The following is a 19606-nucleotide window of genomic DNA, read 5'->3' as shown; positions in this document are numbered from 1 at the left end:
AGAGCAAAAGAAAGGAAGGGCAGTTGCTTTTCTTTAAAAATGGTTGCATCTTGATATACCAAGCAGAAGTACCTGCTTTATTTTTCCTGCAGATTTTGTTTTTCCCCCTTTCACTTTTTCAAAGCCATTCCAGAACTCACAGAAATGGCAGGTGGATGCAATTGTTGCTGTGGTGATTTGTTTGTTTTTTTTAAAATTGCTGTTTCCTTTGGGTGTTCCTCTTTTTTTGCCCCTGATTGACTTTTCAATAGAAAAATTTACATTTAAGTCTTACTGTTCTGCCAGTTTTGAGAAGCTGGGAGGCAGCACTTGTTTACAAGCAGTGACCTTTGCCTCGCATATCAAAGCCAGTGTGGTAATTGGAGTGATAATTTCCCCTAAAACATCAGAAAGGAATTGATGGTGATGTGCAAACTCTGTGGGGGGAGTGCATTAATGCTGATGGCCTGGCGTGAACAGGGCCTGTTAATAAGCCAGCTTGGTACTGTGGAAAGCTATCAGGAGAGATGCTTTTTAGAGGCTGCCATTACCATTAATTGCACTTAATGTTTCCAAGTTTTTAACTGGAGGTTAGAGCTGTGCAGAAAGGTTGTGTTTCCTGACTTTAAAATTGTGTGCGTATGTGTGTAAGAGCACACATACTCCCGAATGTAAAAATGGTAATGTACAAGTACACCCTGAAGAAAAAGAAGTTAGCTAGTTCAGAAAGAGAAGGTTCATTGGGGCTGACGCTGGTTCCATATCTGTTGTTTCAGGGTTGGAATCAAAATGCGTATTTCATTCTCCTTAGTTGGGATTTTAGCATTTTGAGGGTCTGTCTCTGTATTCAGGGTTTTACTTCATTTTCCAAGAAAATGCATTGGCTTGACTTTTGGCCTGTAGCAGTCATTTGAGAGCAGAAAGTTACTCCAACTTGTTATCAAAAGCCTGATTTATTAGTAGGGGATTGTAGTATACCACATGGACTGCTGGTGTGGAGGAAGGCTGTGTGATTATAACTGCATCGTGAAAACTCAAATTCTGGATTTCGTGATTCATGTTGCTTAATTTCACATAAAAGGGAAAGAATACCCGATTTCAGATGCTAATGTATAAAGGGCAAAAGGTGTCTCTCTCTCTCGGCTTCACTTCACAAACGAAGATTTAAGAAAGGTGCAGTAGTCCACGTCTGCTGCAGGCTCACTGGTGGCTGACAAGACCAATGCGGGACAGGCAGGTCCGGCCACAGTGGCTGCAGGGAAAAGTCTGATTTAGGGTTGGTGCTGTAGCAGTGCGATTCTTCCTCAATCTCCTTTTGTCCTCAAGACCAGCTATGCGTGTGTTCTCAAAGGAAGAGACAGCCTGGTGGATGGTATGCCTCCATGCTTTGCGATCTGAGGCTAGGTCAGACCACTGGTGATGGTTGATGCAACAGGTACCAAGGGATTTCTTCAGGGAGTCCTTGTACCTCTTCTTTGGCGCCCCTCTTTTTCGATGGCCAGTGGAAAGTTCGCCATACAGGGCAATCTTGGGAAGGCGGTGGTTTTCCATTCTGGAAATATGCCCTACCCAGTGCAGCTGCGTCTTCAACAGCAGTGCCTCGATGCTTGTAACCTCCACCCGCTTGAGGACTTCAGTGTTGGTCACAAAGTCACTCCAATGGATGTTGAGGATGGTGCGAAGGCAGCGCTGATGAAAGCGCTCAAGGAGTCGCAGGTGATGACAGTATAAAACCCACGATTCGGAGCCGTAGTTAAAGGTTGTCATCACAACCGCTTTGTAAACATTGATCTTTGTGCCTTTTTTCAGATGCTTGTTGCTCCACACTCTTTTGTGCAGTCAGCCAAACGCACGGTTAGCCTTTGCCATCCTGTTGTCAATCTCCTTGTCGATCTTGGCGTCTGAGGAGATGATGCACCCCAGGTAGCTAAACTGCTGGACTGTCTTCAAAACTGTTTCACCCACAGTGATGCAGGGAGGGTGATAATCTTCCTGGGGCGCAGGCTGGTGGAGAACTTCTGTCTTCTTCAGACTAACTTCTAGGCCGAATAGCTTGGCAGCCTCTGCAAAGCAGGACGTCATATGCTGCAGAGCTGATACCGAGTGGGAGACAAGTGCAGCATCATCAGCAAACAGTAGCTCTCGGATAAGTTTTTCCATTGTCTTGGAGTGGGCCTTTAGTCGCCTCAGGTTGAACAGGCTGCCATCGGTACGATAGCGGATGTAGACACCATCGTCATCATCTAAATCTACTGCGGCTCTTTGAACCATCATGCTGAAGATCGTAAAGAGAGTTGGCACGAGAACACAACCTTGCTTTACACCTGTGCCTATTGGGAAGGGCTCCAAGAGATCGTTGCAGTGTCTGACTTGGCCTCGCTGGTCTTCATGTAGCTGGATGATCATGCTGAGGAACCTTGGGGGACATCCTAAATGTTCCAAGATTTGCCACAGGCCTTTCCTGCTAACAGTATCGGTAGTTGGAGCAGTCTGACTTTTCCCCTTTGTTCTTATGTAGAGTGATGATGATTGCATCGCGAAAGTCCTGAGGTAGTTTGCCTTGTTCCCAGCAGGTGACAAGTACTTTGTGAAATGTGCTATGTAGTACTATGCCCCCATGCTTCCAGATCTCTGGTGGGATTCCATCAACTCCCGCTGCCTTGCCACTTTTCAGTTGCTTGATGGCTTTAACAGTCTCTTCTAGGGTGGGAATCTCGTCCAACTCTGTTTTCACTGGTTGAAGTGGGGTGAGGTGGATTGCTGAGTCTTGAACTACGCGGTTGGCACTGAAGGGAACCTGAAAATACTCCGACCACCGGTTCAGTATAGATGCCTTGTCTGTGAGGAGCACTTGGCCGTCTGCACTACGCAAGGGACTCTGAGCCTGATATGATGGGCCATATACTGCCTTCAGGGCTTCGTAGAACCCTCTTAGATCTCCAGTGTCTGCACACAGCTGAGTTCTCTCTGCAAGCTTGGTACACCACTCGTTCTGAATGTCTCGAAGCTTGCGCTGGAGGTTGCTACATGCAGCGCGAAAGGTTGCTTTTTTCCCGGGACAGGAGGGCTGAGCAAGATGTGCTTGGTAGGCAGATCTCTTTTTCGCCAGTAATTCTTGGATCTCTTGATTGTTCTCGTCAAACCAGTCCTTGTTCTTCTTAGTGGAGAACCCGAGGACTTCTTCAGAGATTAACAGGATGGTAGTTTTTAGGTGTTCCCAGAGTGGTTCTGGAGAAGGGTCTATGGGGCAACTGGGGTCCTCAATTCTTGTCTGGAGTTTTGCCTGGAAGCCTGCTTTAACTTCGGCTGACTGAAGGCTGCCAACCTGAAACTTCCTCCAAGGGATACCTCCTCTCCTGGGTGTGGGTTTAAAGTGAAGACGGAGATTGCAGCGTACAAGACGATGATCCGTATGACATTCCGCACTGGGCATTACTCGGGTGTGTAAGACATCTCGAAGGTCTCTCTGGCGCACCAGAATGTAGTCAATAAGGTGCCAATGCTTGGACGGTGGGTGCATCCAGGTTGTCTTCAGACTGTTCTTCTGCTGGAAGATAGTGTTGGTAATGGTGAGCTGATGCTCCATGCAGAATTCTAGTAGGAGGCGCCCGTTATCATTGCAGTTGCCAATGCCGTGTTTGCCAAGTACTCCTTTCCAGGCTTCCGAGACTTTACCTACTCTGGCATTAAAGTCGCCAAGGATGATCACCTTGTCCTCTGTAGGGGTCTTCCATACGAGGTTGCGTAGATCAGCATAGAACTTGTTCTTTTCTGCAGGATCTGCTTGAAGAGTTGGAGCATACACACTGAAAAGTGTTGCATGCTGCTTATTTTGAAGTGGGAGGCGTATGGACATGATGCGATCTGATTGACCTGTTGGCAGGTTTTCAAGTTTGGAGGCAATGGAGTTCCTGACCATGAAGCCAACGCCAGAAAGGCGGCTCTCAGCCTTTGACTTACCCGACCAGTAGAGGGTATAGCCAGCACCGTGTTCTTGAAGACTACCTTCCTTAGGGAGACGGACCTCACTGAGAGCTGCTATGTCGATATTCAACGTGAGAAGTTCGTGGGCAACTAGAGCAGAGCGTCGTTCAGGGCGACCACTGTCTACTGTGTCAAGCATGGTTCTGATGTTCCAACACGCAAACTTTAGTCTTTGCACACTTTGTGAGGCAGGTGCATGCCTTTTCTTTGTTGTTATTTTTTGACCGCAAATAAGGATGCCCGTTGACCGCGGCTAGCCAACTTGGGGGGGGGGGAGGAGATGAGCTTTGTTTAGGCCACCTTTTCTAAGCCCCTCTCCATGCGGAGCAAGCAGTGCTGTCCCTAAATAAGGCTGCTTGGTCGTTCAGGGTGCTGCCGAAAAATGCTTTCGTCTCCGGGTCAGCATCAGCATCGGGACTGCGGCTTCCAGTGGCGTCTTCCACATGCCGTTTCGCCCCTTGCTCATCGCTGCAGGACTTGGTATGTTGTGGGTTGTGGATGTGGATATGCCCTTCAGGCCTGCGCAGAGGAATTTTTAGGTGAAGCACAGTGTGCGCAGTACTGGCTCCACCCTTTCACCTTTGGGTCATCTGCCATGGCCCAGTAAGCCAGGACACCAGCAGCGAGTCCTCCAGGTGGTAGGTGTTACATTAACGAGCTCTGTCTGCTCGGGTTTGCTGTTAGAGTTTCCTTCTCTTGGCTGGCGAGGTTGGTGAGCCCAGCCTGCCCATCCGGTTATACTGCCGGACATTCAGTCGCACCATGACGTGGCAAACTTTGTGAAAAAGAGGGGGGACCAGCGAGAAGGTGTTGCCATGGATGCAGTAATGTAGGAGAGGCCATTGCAGTGACCATCTGCCAGGCATAGCCAGACAGTGACCACGCGGCGTTCACTACACCGGGAAAGGAGAGGTGATGTATTGTGCATACACTTTCCCTGGGGGGCAGGACACCCGGAGGGAGCCCACACCCCTGGGAAAAGGTGTAAACCCTTAATATTAGGACAGATTTAATCCAAGCTACTAAACAGGAATAGTACAAATAAAATTTGCATGATTGATTAGTTTGACAGTGCTGTTTATAGTATCTTTGCAGGGTGGTATCATTTGAACAAATTTTAGACCTTAGCATTTATTTAGGTTATTTTTGTTCTAGTTAGATTTTTGTACAATCCTGTCTTTGTTTTGTGGATACATATAAGAAAATGATCATGTTTTTAGGTCTCATGATAGTATAATGGAATGGGTCAGGTGCTTCTGCTAAAAACAGCAAGCAGAAAGCAACCTTGTGGCTCATTTTGTCATTGAGGTGGAATATTGGCACTCAACACTAGACCATATGTGAAACTCATCATCACCCATCAATAACTTCTTGTGTTTTCCTGCAGTTGAAAGTCAAGGTCTCAACAGAAGTTGGCATTGCAAATGTGGATCTTTTTACTGTGGACAAAGATCAGAGCATTGCACCAAAAACTACCAGGTAAAATACCAGCAAACGCAACCCAATGCTAAAAAACAGCCCCTGTGAGTGTCAGTTGCTTGCCTTCACGATGGAGGGGGGTGGAGAATTGACACAAGCCAGTTCTTCTGCTGTCTGTGCTGCACTTCTTTATGTTGACAGTATTTGATAGATACACTTACTTAAAACACTTGGTAGATACTTATGTTAAGAGGAATCAACCCTGCAACATTTTTGAAGGACAAGCCATGTAGTCTAGCAAAGAGCATCTGCACTTGCCTGTCCACCCAAACCCTTCCCTTTCTTCTCAAGTGTGCAAAGTGAAAGGATCAGGCCTCCTGGTTGAATGTCGAGAGGGAGGGAGGCAGTCCTGTTCACACAAAATGCCCAAAGGCAGAAGAAAGAGCACAGCCTTCTCCACTCAGGTAACTTATGCATAGAGAGAGGAGGAGAGAAATCTCCTTGTGACTGAAGGTCCTTCCTAATTATTAGGCACCTCCCCTTGTCTTTTCCTCTTGTTCCCTCCTTCCAGCATCCCAGCCAGATTTTCCCATCTGGATTCTGCTGACTATTCCCTTTTCTCCAGCTACCCACTTCTCCCCTCCAGTTCATTCCCCTGAACTTACATCTTTCTTTTGTTCCTTCTTTACCTGTTCTGAGTTTAAGATCATCCCACTGACTTATGAACATATGAAGCTGCCTTATACTGAATCAGACCTTTGGTCCATCAAAGTCAGTATTGTCTTCTCAGACTGGCAGCGCCTCTCCAGGGTCTCAAGCTGAGGTTTTTCACACCTATTTGCCTGGACCCTTTTTTGGAGATGCCGGGGATTGAACCTGGGACCTTCTGCTTCCCAAGCAGATGCTCTACCACTGAGCCACCATCCTTTGTTAGAGTATTTTGCACGCAGCAGAAGAGCTGAAGGAGAGGGACAGGCAAAACACAGGAATTAATAGACAAGAGAAACAGCTGTATTCAATGGTAGATATATTTACCAGGATAGTATCCAATATTCAGAGTCGTTGCCAGGCCAAGGTCATACACAGTAATCAGTACACACTTCAGTAGATAACAGTATACAGCAGTAAGTATACACAGCACGATCCAAGCACAGTAGCATAGGATCCAACACCAGCAGTGATCGCTGCCACCCAGACTGAGAGCCTCACAGAACCCACAATCCTTACAGGCAGACTGAGCAGGCTCACTGAGCTTCCCTAAGTACACGTACCAATCATCAGGGTTGCATCAGCTCTGTGAGTCAGCACAAAGCCTAATTACAGGTGAGGTCATCCCACCTTACCTCAGTAACAGGTAACAGCTGGATCATGATGCAGCATGACTCAGCATGACATTGCAGAAACAACATTACTATTACTAAGATGGAGTCAGTCAGCCATTTTAGGACTGAGTTCCAACATTCTCCTCTTAATAGTTCTGTTCGTTTCTCAATCCGAGTCTTTTACAGTGCTCATTATGTTTTTCCATAGTCTGGGGTTTCGTAAACATATCTGCTGTATTGTGGCCAGTATCACAATACCTTATGTTTATCAACCCTTCCATGATACAAGATCTGACATTCTGGTACCTTATGTCAGTGTATCTATTCCTTGTCTTTACTCCTTCTGCTTTTGCAATCTCAATCACAGCTTGATTGTCTTCCAGAACTTCAACAGGCTTCTCTGCCTCTATATGCAGGTCCTTTAGTAGCTGTCTAAACCATTCTACCTCAGTACAAGCGGTAGAAAGGGCGCAGAACTCTGCTTCTGTGGTGGACAAGGCAACCACACGCTGCTTTTGTGTCTTCCAGCATACTAACACCTCTCCCAAATATATGGAAAGACCTGTTGTTGACTTTCTGGTTTCACAGTCACTTGCAAAACTTGCATCTGTATAGACTTTCAGTGCTAGCTCCCCCCTAGGTTCGATATAAAGACACCAGTCTGCAGTGTTCTTTAAATATCTCAACACTCGCTTAGCAGCAATCCAGTGATTCTGCTTAGGGTTCTGGGTAGCTCTTGCCAACAGATTACAGGCTACTGATATGTCTGGCCGTGTCCAATTACTGATATAGCTCAGACTACCAATTAACAACCTGTACATTTCAACATTACATGGTGGGCTATCAGTAACATCATTTACAAAGCCAGTCACCATAGGGGTTGAAACAGTTTTGCAATCAGTCATCTTGTACTTGTCCAACAAATCTATGATTTTAGGTTTTTGTGACAGTTTAAAACCTTGTGTAGTTTTTGCAATATCTACACCCACATAGGTCTGTACAGTACCAAGATTTCTCAGTTTAAACTTCTTACTTAAGGCTGAAACAATATCATCTGTTTGTTTCTTTGTCTTGGTTAGAATCCCCAAGTCATCCACAAAAGTAAGAACAATACATCTTGTTTCACCACTTCCCTTGGTAAACACACATGGATCAGCAATGCTCTGGGTAAACCCAAGCTGTTTAAGTGTACCCACTAGGCATTTTGACCATTGATGACCACTTTGCTTTAGACCATACAAGCTCTTATTAAGCAACCAGTATCCCTTTCCAGTACCAGGAATACCCTCTGGTCTCTTTAAATAAATTTGCATTTAGGTATGCCACACAGACATCCAAATGGGTAAAATGGAGTTTTTCTCTGGCTGCCACAGTTAACGCAGTCAGAAGTGAACTGCTTTTTAACGTTGGAGCAAACACTTCGTCATAAGTCTCATTAGTCTGTCTGCAACCTTGTGCTACAAGCCTCGCCTTATACTTTTTTCCCCCAGACTGGTCTGTTTTCACCTTGTATACTCATCTACTGCCTATGGGTTTTACACCAGCAGGTACAGTATCAGTCTCAACATAAACATTTAAACGTTTCAGGGAAGAAAGTTCATCGTCCATAGCAGCCTTCCAGTTACACTGCTCTTCCTTGGACAAAGAGAAAATGTCAGTATATTTCTCAGGCTCATGTATAGCAGACATTACAGGACTAAATCTCTCAGGAGCTCTTCTTTCACGTGTAGATCTCCTCAATGCAGGCTCATCAGTTGGCACATTCCTCCTGGATAATTCCTCACTGGTAGGCATCATATCCGTCTCCTCCTCGTCAGGCATCTCTTCTTTTGGGGTTAACTCAGCCGCCTCTCCCTCCTCTGGGTTGCTAGGCATCGAGCTGACTTGTAACCGGATTCCTTGGTCATCCTCAGGACAGAACGCTGGCGATTGGGTGCAACGATCCCAGCCCTCTGATCTCTCCAGAAACGTGGCTGAAGCACTAATCACCACCTCACGACTGTCGAGCGTGCCAAAACGATAACAGCTCCCGTTTCTCTCATACCCGAGAAACCTCATACGTCTAGCCTTCAGTTGGCCTTTACGTCTGAGCTGTTGAGGAATATGAACAAAAGCTGTAACTCCAAATACATGCAAATTTGCCAAGTTAGTTACCTTGTCATGCCATAGGCTTGCTGGTATTTTGCCAGTAGATGAACACCAAACTCTGTTCAGGTTGTAGTTGGCACAGCACATAGCCTCTGCCCAAAATCTCCAGGGCATATCTGCATCACGTAACATACACTGGCACATGTCTTGCAATGTACGGCCTCTTCTCTCACAAAAAGCATTATGGGTAGGTCTGTACGGAGCAGTCAAACGGTGCTCAATCCCAAGCTCTGCAAATAAACTTTGAAAACGTTTATTAACAAATTCCGAGCCTCTATCAGAAAGAATGCATGCAGGCACATTCCCAGTTTTTCTCTTAACAAACCTTAGCCAATTCTGCATATTTTGAAAGGTTTCAGTTTTAGCTTTCAACAGGTAAACAAAACCATACCTTGAATAGTGATCTTCTATACTTAAGACATATTTGGCCCCGCCCACTGACTCCTTAAAGGGCCCTATCAGGTCTAAGAACACTAGGTCAAGAGGTTTTTTACTAGTAAATTTACTTGGAGTACGCACAGGAGCTTTTGTAGACTTCACAAGCTTGCAGATTTCACAGTCAAGAAATTCCTTGCAAGGTTTAAGACTAAGGCCTTCTGCCTGTTCCACAGTCTTCTTTAGAGCAGGAAAACCAGCATGGCCTAATTTCCTGTGTAAAAGATGACAGCAATTATCATGCACTGGTTTATTCACACAGACGTTATTACACGTTTGTACCTTGGTATGCAAGAAGTATAAATCTTCCTTCAGCATTGCCTTTACACACACACCGTCACTGGTCCTCAGCTCACAGCACGAGGTGTCAAATTGCAGTTTGAAACCTTCCCTGCACAGAGCAGACACAGACAGCAGATTCATCTTAAGTGAAGGAACAAAACCCATAAGCAGCTCCTTCCTTAGGCTTGGCAGGAACACTTTCCCTCTGCCAAAAACAGTTGCTTTAACTCCATCTGCCAAAACAACAGACTGATTATCAACAGGTGTGTAAGAAGTAAACAAACTCCTCTCTCTACAGAGGTTCTCCGACGCTCCGCTGTCAATTAGGAAAGATTGAGTGTGGTTAGTTGACTTACCAGTAGTAACGAGATGCACATTACCACTCTTATCAGCAGCTGACCTCTTTTCAGACCGTCTCTCTTTCCCTTTCTGGCCTTGACAATTCCTAAACAAATGTTTAGATGAGCCACACCGGAAGCATTTCTTCCTTACAGCCATTACATTACCTGTTTGACAGTCAGGATCCTCCTTAACAGTAAATCCACTGCCCCTCTCTGGCTTACAGACAGGCTTTTTCTCTGCACGTAGAGAGGAATTGGACTGTCTCTTGCCATATTCATCAAGAAGCCGTCCAGTTACGACGTTCATGGTCAACCCTGTCTCAGGCAAACCCTCCAGGCTCGTTATCACAGCGTCATATGATGCATCTAAGGAACTTAAAAGTATGCACACCTCCTGTGATTCAGAAAACATTTGGTTATGCTCTCTTAGCTCTAGAAACATCCTACGCATAGACTCTATATGAGATAACATATCAGCATTAGCTGCCAGCCTGGTATGCAGAAGCTTCCTCACCAAACGAATCTGAGAACCGACAGTTCCTCGGACGTAAATTTCCTTCAAAGCATTCCAGCAGTCATGAGCCTTCTCCAGTCCTGCTATATGCACCAGCTGGGAGTCATCTAGAGAAAGACCTATTAAAGACAAAGCCTTAACATCCTTTTTACGCAAAAGGTCTACAGCTTTTCTGTCCTCAGCAGCTTCCTCTGCCTCCTCAGCAGCCTCCTCTTCACCCTCCGGGCTACTGATAGGAGCAGCCACCACCTCCCACAGCTCTTGGTGCTTTAATAACAGACTGACCTTCTGGGACCACGTAGCATAGTTAGTCCCGTTCAGCTTAGTAATGCTGAGCCCAGAGAAGGAAACAACATTTGCAGCTTCCATCTCTGCTACTTATCACTGGACACCTGGGCAACTTGGCAGTCTGCCTCCGTCTCTTCCAAAACACTGTGTTGCCTCCTCTGTCTTCAGAACAGCAGCACCTCTAGAAACACTGGGAGCTCTGGGCCCAGAACCAATGTTAGAGTATTTTGCACGCAGCAGAAGAGCTGAAGGAGAGGGACAGGCAAAACACAGGAATTAATAGACAAGAGAAACAGCTGTATTCAATGGTAGATATATTTACCAGGATAGTATCCAATATTCAGAGTCGTTGCCAGGCCAAGGTCATACACAGTAATCAGTACACACTTCAGTAGATAACAGTATACAGCAGTAAGTATACACAGCACGATCCAAGCACAGTAGCATAGGATCCAACACCAGCAGTGATCGCTGCCACCCAGACTGAGAGCCTCACAGAACCCACAATCCTTACAGGCAGACTGAGCAGGCTCACTGAGCTTCCCTAAGTACACGTACCAATCATCAGGGTTGCATCAGCTCTGTGAGTCAGCACAAAGCCTAATTACAGGTGAGGTCATCCCACCTTACCTCAGTAACAGGTAACAGCTGGATCATGATGCAGCATGACTCAGCATGACATTGCAGAAACAACATTACTATTACTAAGATGGAGTCAGTCAGCCATTTTAGGACTGAGTTCCAACATCCTTTCCCTAATCTTCTCGGTGATCACTGAATTAAGCTTGTGCAAGGTTTTTGTGTGTTTGTTTTTAACATTATCTAGTGTCTGTTTTAGCAAGATCAAAACAGTCAGCATGTTAAATGCATTTTCTACTTAGACTAGATTTACATAACCTCCTTCTTCCCAACAAAGGCTAGTTATTATCAGCCATTTAGAATCAGATCCCTTCAGCAGCTGATCTGAAAGGATCCAATGTGTGTTGGGCTTCTGGATATACCCTGTGGGTATATAACAGTGGGCGAATCATGTGCAAAATGCATGTGGTGGAAATAAAAGTGCTATCAGTGTATTCTTGGAATCTTAACAGTGCAGTCCTTTGCAGAGTTACCTCTAGTCTAAACCCATTGATTTCAGTGGGTTTAGGCTAGAATAACTCTCCATAGCATTGTGCTGTAAATCTGTTACTTGCTCTCTTGTCATGCAATCAGTATTAATTTCTCTTGTGGTCCAGCTTGTAAACAGCAGTTCTGTGTTTCATTTTTCTTTTAGAGTAACTTACCCAGCCAAAGCTAAAGGCTCCTTTACTGCTGACAGCCATCAGAATTTTGCCCTGTCCTTCCAGCTGGTAGATGTGAACACTGGAGCAGAACTCATCCCTCACCAGGTTAGCCTGATCATGTAATTATCTTGTCCTCTGGTTGATAACTACAGAGACATGTTTGGCAGGGTGCCTTTAGGGAAAAGATTTCTGAGGTTTTAAAAACCATCTGATGGATTTGTTCTAAATTGGATGGTGGCAGGAAAATTATAGATAAATGTCTTACTCCCCTCACCCAAGTATATGGAGGCAGGGAATGTAATTTATTTTATTTTTGTGATGTGCTATATCAAAAGTTTTATTATTCATGACATAGTTCAGGCAAAACATATAGCTGCTTACATAAGAAGATTCCTCATATGGGATTTTTTGAACACTTTTTCTGGCATCATCTCCACAAGGCCTCAGAGGGAGGTCTCTTCTCAACCACTGCTGCCTTTGTTTATTTATTTGGCTGCCTTCCCCCATGGCACTCAGACCATTAACAATTTTTTTAAAAATCAGTAATATCACAGTGTTGAAATGCAGCAGAACAATTTAATTTCAAAGCAGCAGCCATGTTATATCCATAATTAAATAGTTATAAATAGGGGTGTGCAGGGTTGTCCCCCTGGGGTTTTTTTTGGGGGGGAGGGTTGGGTTTGGGTCTATTGGACCCCCAAAATTTGGGATTTTCAAAAAATCCTGGATCTCAATACTGGCAGAGTATTAGGATATGGGATTTTTCCAGATTCAATAAACCCAAGATGAGGCAAAACAGCTCCGCAGGGCTCCCACCTCTCAGCTGTTTCCCCACTCTTTCCTGTAGTTCCTTTAAACCAGCTGGATTCCCCCACCCCACCCCATTTCCCCAGAAAATTCCAGATACATTTGGGATGCTGAAATATAGGGAATATTTTTGACTCAAGAAGATGCAGATGCTCACCCCTAGTTATTTAGTGCCATCAAGCTGCAGCCAGCTCATGGTGACCCCTCATGGAGTTCTCAAGGTAAGAAACGAGCAGAGATGGTTTGCTATTGCCTTTCTCTGTGCAGAAATCCTGGTCTTCCTCAGTGGCCTGGTCTGCCATCCAAGTTCTGACCATAGACAACCTGCTTAGCTTCCAAGCTTTGTTGCGCTTATATTAGTTTGGGCTGTTCAGGCTGCTACCTTATATCCATACAGTCTATAAAACAAGCAATAAGAGCAGCAATATAAAAGCTAATTCAGAGGCATTCTAGAGCAAAAAATGTCTTTTTTCTGCAAAGCCTCTCCCTCCTTCATGAAATTCTGTAACTTGGGAATGGCTGCTGAAAAGCCCTCTTTGAGAGTCCCAGCTAGTCAGGTTGTGCACGTTCCTCCAGGGAGGCCCCATCCACAGTTTTCAAGGCTTGAGCAGATTCAGATGGATGAAAGATAGTCCTTCAGGGACATTGAACCTAGGCTATCTCTTTGAATTAGGACAAGAAATAAACTGGTAGGCAATATATAGTTGAAAAAGCACATTCATTGCACTGGGTCCCTGTTAAATCTCTAGTGGCAGCATTTAGGGGCGGGATGGTGGCTCAGTGGCAGAGCATTTGCTTGGTAAGCAGAAGGTTTCAGGTTCAATTCCCGGCATCCCCAACTAAAAAGGGTCCAGGCAAATAGGTGTGAAAAACCTCAGCTTGAGACCCTGGAGAGCCACTGCCAGTCTGAGTAGACAATACTGACTTTGATGGACCAAAGGTCTGATTCAGTATAAGGCAGCTTTATATGTTCATATGAACCAGCTGAAGCTCCTGGGTCATCTGAAATCACTTTAACTAAAGGTGCCTCCTGCATGCAAATCCTATGCTCTTTTGCTTCTGCCCTTAGTATTATGTGGGCTATTAAAAGAGCACTTTGACTTGGGTACAAATTGTTCCCAGAACTTTTCAGTTTATAAGGTAGTCTTAGTTTATTTTTCAGTCCTCCACATCTTATTCCTGCTGCATAATGTTGGAGACCCAATGGCTTTTAAAAGTCATTTTGTGTATGCTTATACATGGAGAAATTCTGCACTTTCTTATCCACAATAACCTTTCTGGGGATGTCCCCATAACCCCATAATGGGTCGCAGATCAGTGCCAGAGCCTGCTCAGATTACTCCCTGGAAAAGTGGATATGCAATCAGTTTTAATGGCAGGATAGTCAAAGAGTGGAATATAAAACTGTAGCATGCTTGCTCTTACCCTTGCAGCTTTTATTTCTGTAGTTAGATTGCTAGAGGAAGACCAGTCATTTTGGAAGAGATGGGTCCTCTGACACACATCTGTTATTTTGCCTTAAGCAACACATTTACTTACTTAGCAAATTACAATATACTACCCTCAGTGTTTTACACCATCTGCAACGACTCATGTTGTTGTGATGAAGGATAGACAAAGATTAGTTTAATTGTGTTTTCCTTTAGACATTTGTGCGGCTCCATAATCAGAAGACTGGGCAAGAAGTGGTGTTTGTTGCAGAACCAGACAGCAAAAACATCTACAAGTTTGAACTGGATACTTCTGAGAGAAAGACTGAGTTTGATTCAGCCTCTGGGACCTACACACTTTATTTGATCATTGGTGATGCTACCCTGGAAAACCCAATCCTCTGGAATGTGGTATGTTACTCCAGCTCCATTGTGCCAGTCCTTTAAAATCCGTGATGTATAGGGAGATATGGTTACTGTGTTGGGCATTAGATTGCTGCATCAGGTGTAACTTCAAGGAGATAGTCCAGGGGTAGGGGACATTGGTTCTCCAGATGTTTTTTGCCTACAACTCCCAACAGCCTCAGCCAGCATGGCAAGTGGTTGGGGCTGATGGGAGTTGTAGGCAAAAAACATCTGGAGAGACAACGTTCTGTACCCCTGAAGTCTGACCCTACCCCTGAAGTTTGGGGAGGGACAGTGGCTCAGTGGTAGAGCATCTGCTTGGGAAGCAGAAGGTCCCAGGTTCAATCCCTGGCATCTCCAAAAAAGGGTCCAGGCAAATAGGTGTGAAAAACCTCAGCTTGAGACCCTGGAGAGCCGCTGCCAGTCTGAGAAGACAATACTGACTTTGATGGACCAAGTGTCTGATTCAGTATAAGGCAGCTTCATATGTTCATGACCCAGATCTGAACAAGGTGAGATTCCTTTTAAAAACATGTATATGATGCACCATATCCCTAGTACCTGCTGAGGTTGCTGGGGCCATTTTTATGGCAACCAGAAGTGCATTGAACTGCACTTGAAGTCCCATCATCAGTAAATATCAGGAACTTTTAGTGTTCCCCTACATAAGGGAGAAGCCATGGGGACAGTTGGAGAGTGACCTTGAAGCCTCTGGCTCAGCAGCGAAGAGGCAAGGGCTTTCTGTTGCCATGGTTGGAAGGAAGGCAGGGAGTGAAGAAATTTTTGGACACTGAGGATACTGAAGCATTTTGGAATATTTATGTAAAAGAGTTCTATGCCACTTTTCCACGCAGTTCAGGGTCCCCAAGGCTATACCATGCCTTGGAACTGCCAGAGAGGTGAGGAGTAATTTCTTCCTGTGTTGAAACATGGGCCAATGTGAAGCTTTATGATAATAAAATTCCATGTAGGCAAAGCTGACGCAATGAATCCTGTTCAGTTGATCGCAGATGCAGTATTCAGCAAAAGCTGGATGATTAATGATACAGCTTTATGCAGTTTTCCTGTTATCTTTTGTTTGGTTTTTACATAAAACAGAGAATGACTTACCAGCTTGGGGGAAAGTAAAGAACTAGTGAGTAAGTCTAGCGTTGCTTGAAATTGCTCCTCTTATCACATGTTTGAATTATTAATCTGCTGATAGGTTGATCATAATGGAAGCATTGCTTCTAATTGGTATACTTTGAATTGTATGATTCTGTAGCCAGGAATCTTTTTATCAACCAGGTATAAATAACTTACATATAACAAATTGCATCATTCCCTAATATTCATTTCAGGCTGATGTTGTCATAAAGTTCCCAGAGGAAGATGCTCCGTCTGCAGTCCAATCAAAGAGCCTTTTTGTTCCAAAGCCCGAGATACAGGTAACACCCCAGCTGCTAAAAAGTTGGCTGTATTTTTCTTTGTGGATACTGGCTTTTACTGGTTTTGTGGCAGCTACTTTAGCAGGTATGTGCCACCAAAGAAGCCTTCCTATTTGTAAACTGGAATCACACAATCACCACAGGGGTACTGTATTCTTTGCCTCCCCTTGGAATGTGCAGATGCTCAGTCAGCCTTGTGCCTGAGCAATTGGGGCATCTCCTGTTTACTTCAAGCACACAGTTTCTGTTTCTGACATGTGGAGACAAAAGAAAATTGTCAGTACTTAGAAGTGTCTTCCATGCCCATTCCCTTCTGGACAACTTCCCAGATTAGTATTGCGTAGGAGGATGTCTGATAATTCGCTGTGACACATGAAGAAAAGCCTCTACCGGGGGTGGGGAGACAGTTGAATTAAATAGCAAGTGCTGTTAAATGTTGATACTGTGGATTCTACTGTGCAGAATAAGGGGTGTGTCGCTGTGATCAAAGTTATGGGTGGATATAATAACCCAGATTTTTCCAGCTTGAAATCAGGGACCTTTCTGATAGTTTCTCCCCTGAAATTCTTCTTTTATAGCACCTCTTCAGGGAGCCCGAGAAGAGACCACCCACAGTGGTCTCAAATACATTCACCGCCCTGATACTCTCCCCACTGCTTTTGCTCTTTATTCTGGTAAGTTTTATCAGTTCAAAGAAATTGCCAAGCTGTAGTACACAAAACAGGGATGGATCTTATGTATTCATTGGTTTTATATTCCATATTTTTCCTTATTCAGGCATTTGAGACAGATCACAAATATTAAAAAAACCTGTAGAATTACAAAATAGCCTTATTCAAAACAATGAAACATAGCAGCCTAGAACGCCTTTAAGAATTTACCCACTGATACTTTAAACTTCACAGCTTCTAAAGACGGAGCCATCATAACACAGGCTGCCACAGCCAGATTTCAGAGGAACTGTTTCTGTTTTTGGTGGTGTGGCCCAGCTGCAAGGATGCCATAAATTTCTTAATCTACCCACTATGCATTCAGATTTCTCCCTGCACACGCACACACACACAAAACTTCCCCTGCTTATCAGGGTCCCTAGTGTTCTTTGGCTTTCAGTTTGACAATGCAAACATTTGCCATTTGAACTGGATTAAAAAAAAAAAAGTTGGATACTTGTTTTGCAGTCTGTGTTGTAGTAAAATCATAAGAACAGATTCTGTTCCAAAGAGCATCATTTCAATGACAAGGGTTTGTGTGATTTGGTGTTATCTGTTGCCTGGCATTGTAATCTAATACACATTTTGTCAATTTTCAGTGGATTAAGATTGGTGCCAACATTTCCAACTTCAGTTTTGCTCCCAGCACCCTGATCTTTCACTTGGGACATGCAGGTAAATGCCAGAAAGATTCTTCCCCCTTGTTCATAATTTTCATGTGAGTCCACAGGCCTAAGCCTGTCAACAAATGACTTGCAGCCTATTGACTATAATGGCTATAAAAGCATCGTATCCTTCTCTGCTCTTCCCCCCATCCTTTCCATATTTTAGAATTATTCATGTGCTTTCCATCCATTTTAACAGCTATCATTATACTCAACTTCCCTTGCTTGCCCTTTAGATATATTTGATAGGACATTATGTCCAGAGTTTCAGTTGTAAAGTCTGTTCTTGATAATTTGACTGAGGAAGGCTAAGTCCTCCTTGTACCTCCTGATGTTGAGTCGGTTGTTTGCCTCTGTAGTGCTAAATCACCTAACAGGAACATACAAAACAATGATTCCCAGTGTCCAGGAGCACAATCTAGTGCCTTTAATTCCATTCCATATGTACCTTTGTAGTTTCCGGATGAAACTGGAAATCAGTGTTGCATTTTAAATAGCCAACTGGCTATTTTAAAGTTACATTCAAACCTTGTGAGGGAGTTTTTCTCCCCTCAAGCATAAGTGTTTGGTGCAAACATTAACTGCAGCAAAATTTGTTTGGAAGCCTGGCTTGTTCTTTCCAAGGTCCTGGTGCTGGTGGGAATTTGTCACTAGCCATAAGCATGCACTGATGCGATAGTGCCCATGGCTGTGAATTTTCCTCCTTTTCAAACAAAAGCTCTTTTCCTCCTTTTCAAACAAAAGCTTACCAACCATGACTTGATATTTCTTTACAGCAATGCTGGGGCTCATGTATGTCTACTGGACTCAACTCAACATGTTCCAAACTTTGAAGTACCTTGCCATCCTGGGCAGTATCACCTTCCTAGCAGGCAACAGGATGCTGGCTCATAAAGCAGTGAAACGGTAAGAGAAAAAATCTCTGCAGAAAGGAAGTGGCAGATCAGACTTCCTGCATGTGATAGTAGGAAGCGGTCTAGTGAAAAACATCTTGTCCTCTCTAGATTCTTTTCATGTATCACATCTTAAATGAGAGTTTTTTCATGGTCAGAAATGGAGGAGGCTGTTTCTCAAGTGAGGTATGGAGATCAGCCAATAAATTTGTTTGCGTGGAAGATTTATTTTGCCCTGACTGCATATGGAAATGCTTCTAAAGTTGTTGCTTCGTTATTGAGAATCCAGCAAGCGGCTCAGGTTTGAACCTTCTCTCTCCTGATGAGCTGCTTGGGTTTCTTTGTGGATACCTGCAAAGAAATTTTTGAACCATCTACTCAGATAATCCTGACCATGGAAGAGTTATGTAGAAACATTGCCAGTTGTTAAAAGATTAATGCTCTGAAGCTTGGTGTAGTAAACCTTAAGAAGAATTGCTTTAAGATAATCTTATTCTTGGTAAAAAGCCCCTTGCCTATGTGTTTCTCCCCAAAAGGGGTCTTTTTCAACCTTTGTCAGTTCAGTCTTCACTGGTGGTGGAGAAACTTGGACTTGTTGAAGTTAGAAGGAATCAATCATAGCATTTTAAGTCTCAGTTAATCTTCTTTCTGGAACTTGCCCTCCCTTTTGACACTCTAGTGGGGGACTATTGAGGGCAAGTTAATAACAAGCACATCAACTTCTCTTATGTTGCCTTGCTCCTACCAAATATGTCTTGTTTTCTTTTAGCTTAGGTAGCCTATCTTTATAACATCTGTTGTACTAGACTAGCCTCAGATGCTGTCACTACATGCTTTAGCTGGATTAATAATAATAATAATAATAAAATTTTATTTGTATCCCGCCCTCCCCGCCTAGGCAGGCTCAGGGCGGCTAACAGCATTTCATAAAACATACAATGATAAATATAAACTTTAAATTTAACATCATTTAAAAACCAGTCAATATAATTAAAATTTTTATGGCTTAATCTGACAGTGACGATGGCATTTTCGACGCTAGTTCTGTCAGTTTACACAATGACATAGGTCCTTAAATAGGACCATGTTGGCGGATCCTTAATTAACAACCTTATTCAGCAGTCCGTATATGCTAGCTTGAAGAGGGTGGTCTTGCAGGCCCTGTGGAACTGATCAAGGTTCCGCAGGGCCCGCACCTCCTCAGGGAGCTGATTCCATAGGGCAGGGGCCGCGATTGAAAAGGCCCGTGCGCGGGTGTTCTTAAGTTTGATCTC

General features: G+C 44.2%; 1 protein-coding gene across 3 annotated transcripts in view; it reads left to right on the top strand.

Moving 5' to 3' along the window:
- The window catches only part of RPN2 (ribophorin II), a 48267-nt gene that overhangs the window by 22203 nt on the left and 6458 nt on the right, over window positions 1-19606 (top strand). For 2 of the 3 annotated variants that reach the window (XM_060230909.1, XM_060230908.1), the window contains exons 10-16: window positions 5351-5442; window positions 11986-12100; window positions 14449-14643; window positions 15978-16064; window positions 16643-16738; window positions 17374-17449; window positions 18216-18345. In XM_060230909.1, coding sequence (XP_060086892.1) covers window positions 5351-5442; window positions 11986-12100; window positions 14449-14643; window positions 15978-16064; window positions 16643-16738; window positions 17374-17449; window positions 18216-18345 — 791 coding nt within the window. Of the gene's footprint in view, window positions 1-5350; window positions 5443-11985; window positions 12101-14448; window positions 14644-15977; window positions 16065-16642; window positions 16739-17373; window positions 17450-18215; window positions 18360-19606 lie in introns of all 3 variants that reach the window. The other variant, XM_060230910.1, reaches the window with a different exon arrangement.

The sequence above is a fragment of the Heteronotia binoei genome, chromosome 2 (genome assembly GCF_032191835.1).
Source record: "Heteronotia binoei isolate CCM8104 ecotype False Entrance Well chromosome 2, APGP_CSIRO_Hbin_v1, whole genome shotgun sequence".
NCBI classification, from domain to species: domain Eukaryota; kingdom Metazoa; phylum Chordata; class Lepidosauria; order Squamata; family Gekkonidae; genus Heteronotia; species Heteronotia binoei.
Note: the sequence above shows the minus strand (reverse complement) of the source record. Positions and strands in the feature narration are given on the sequence as shown.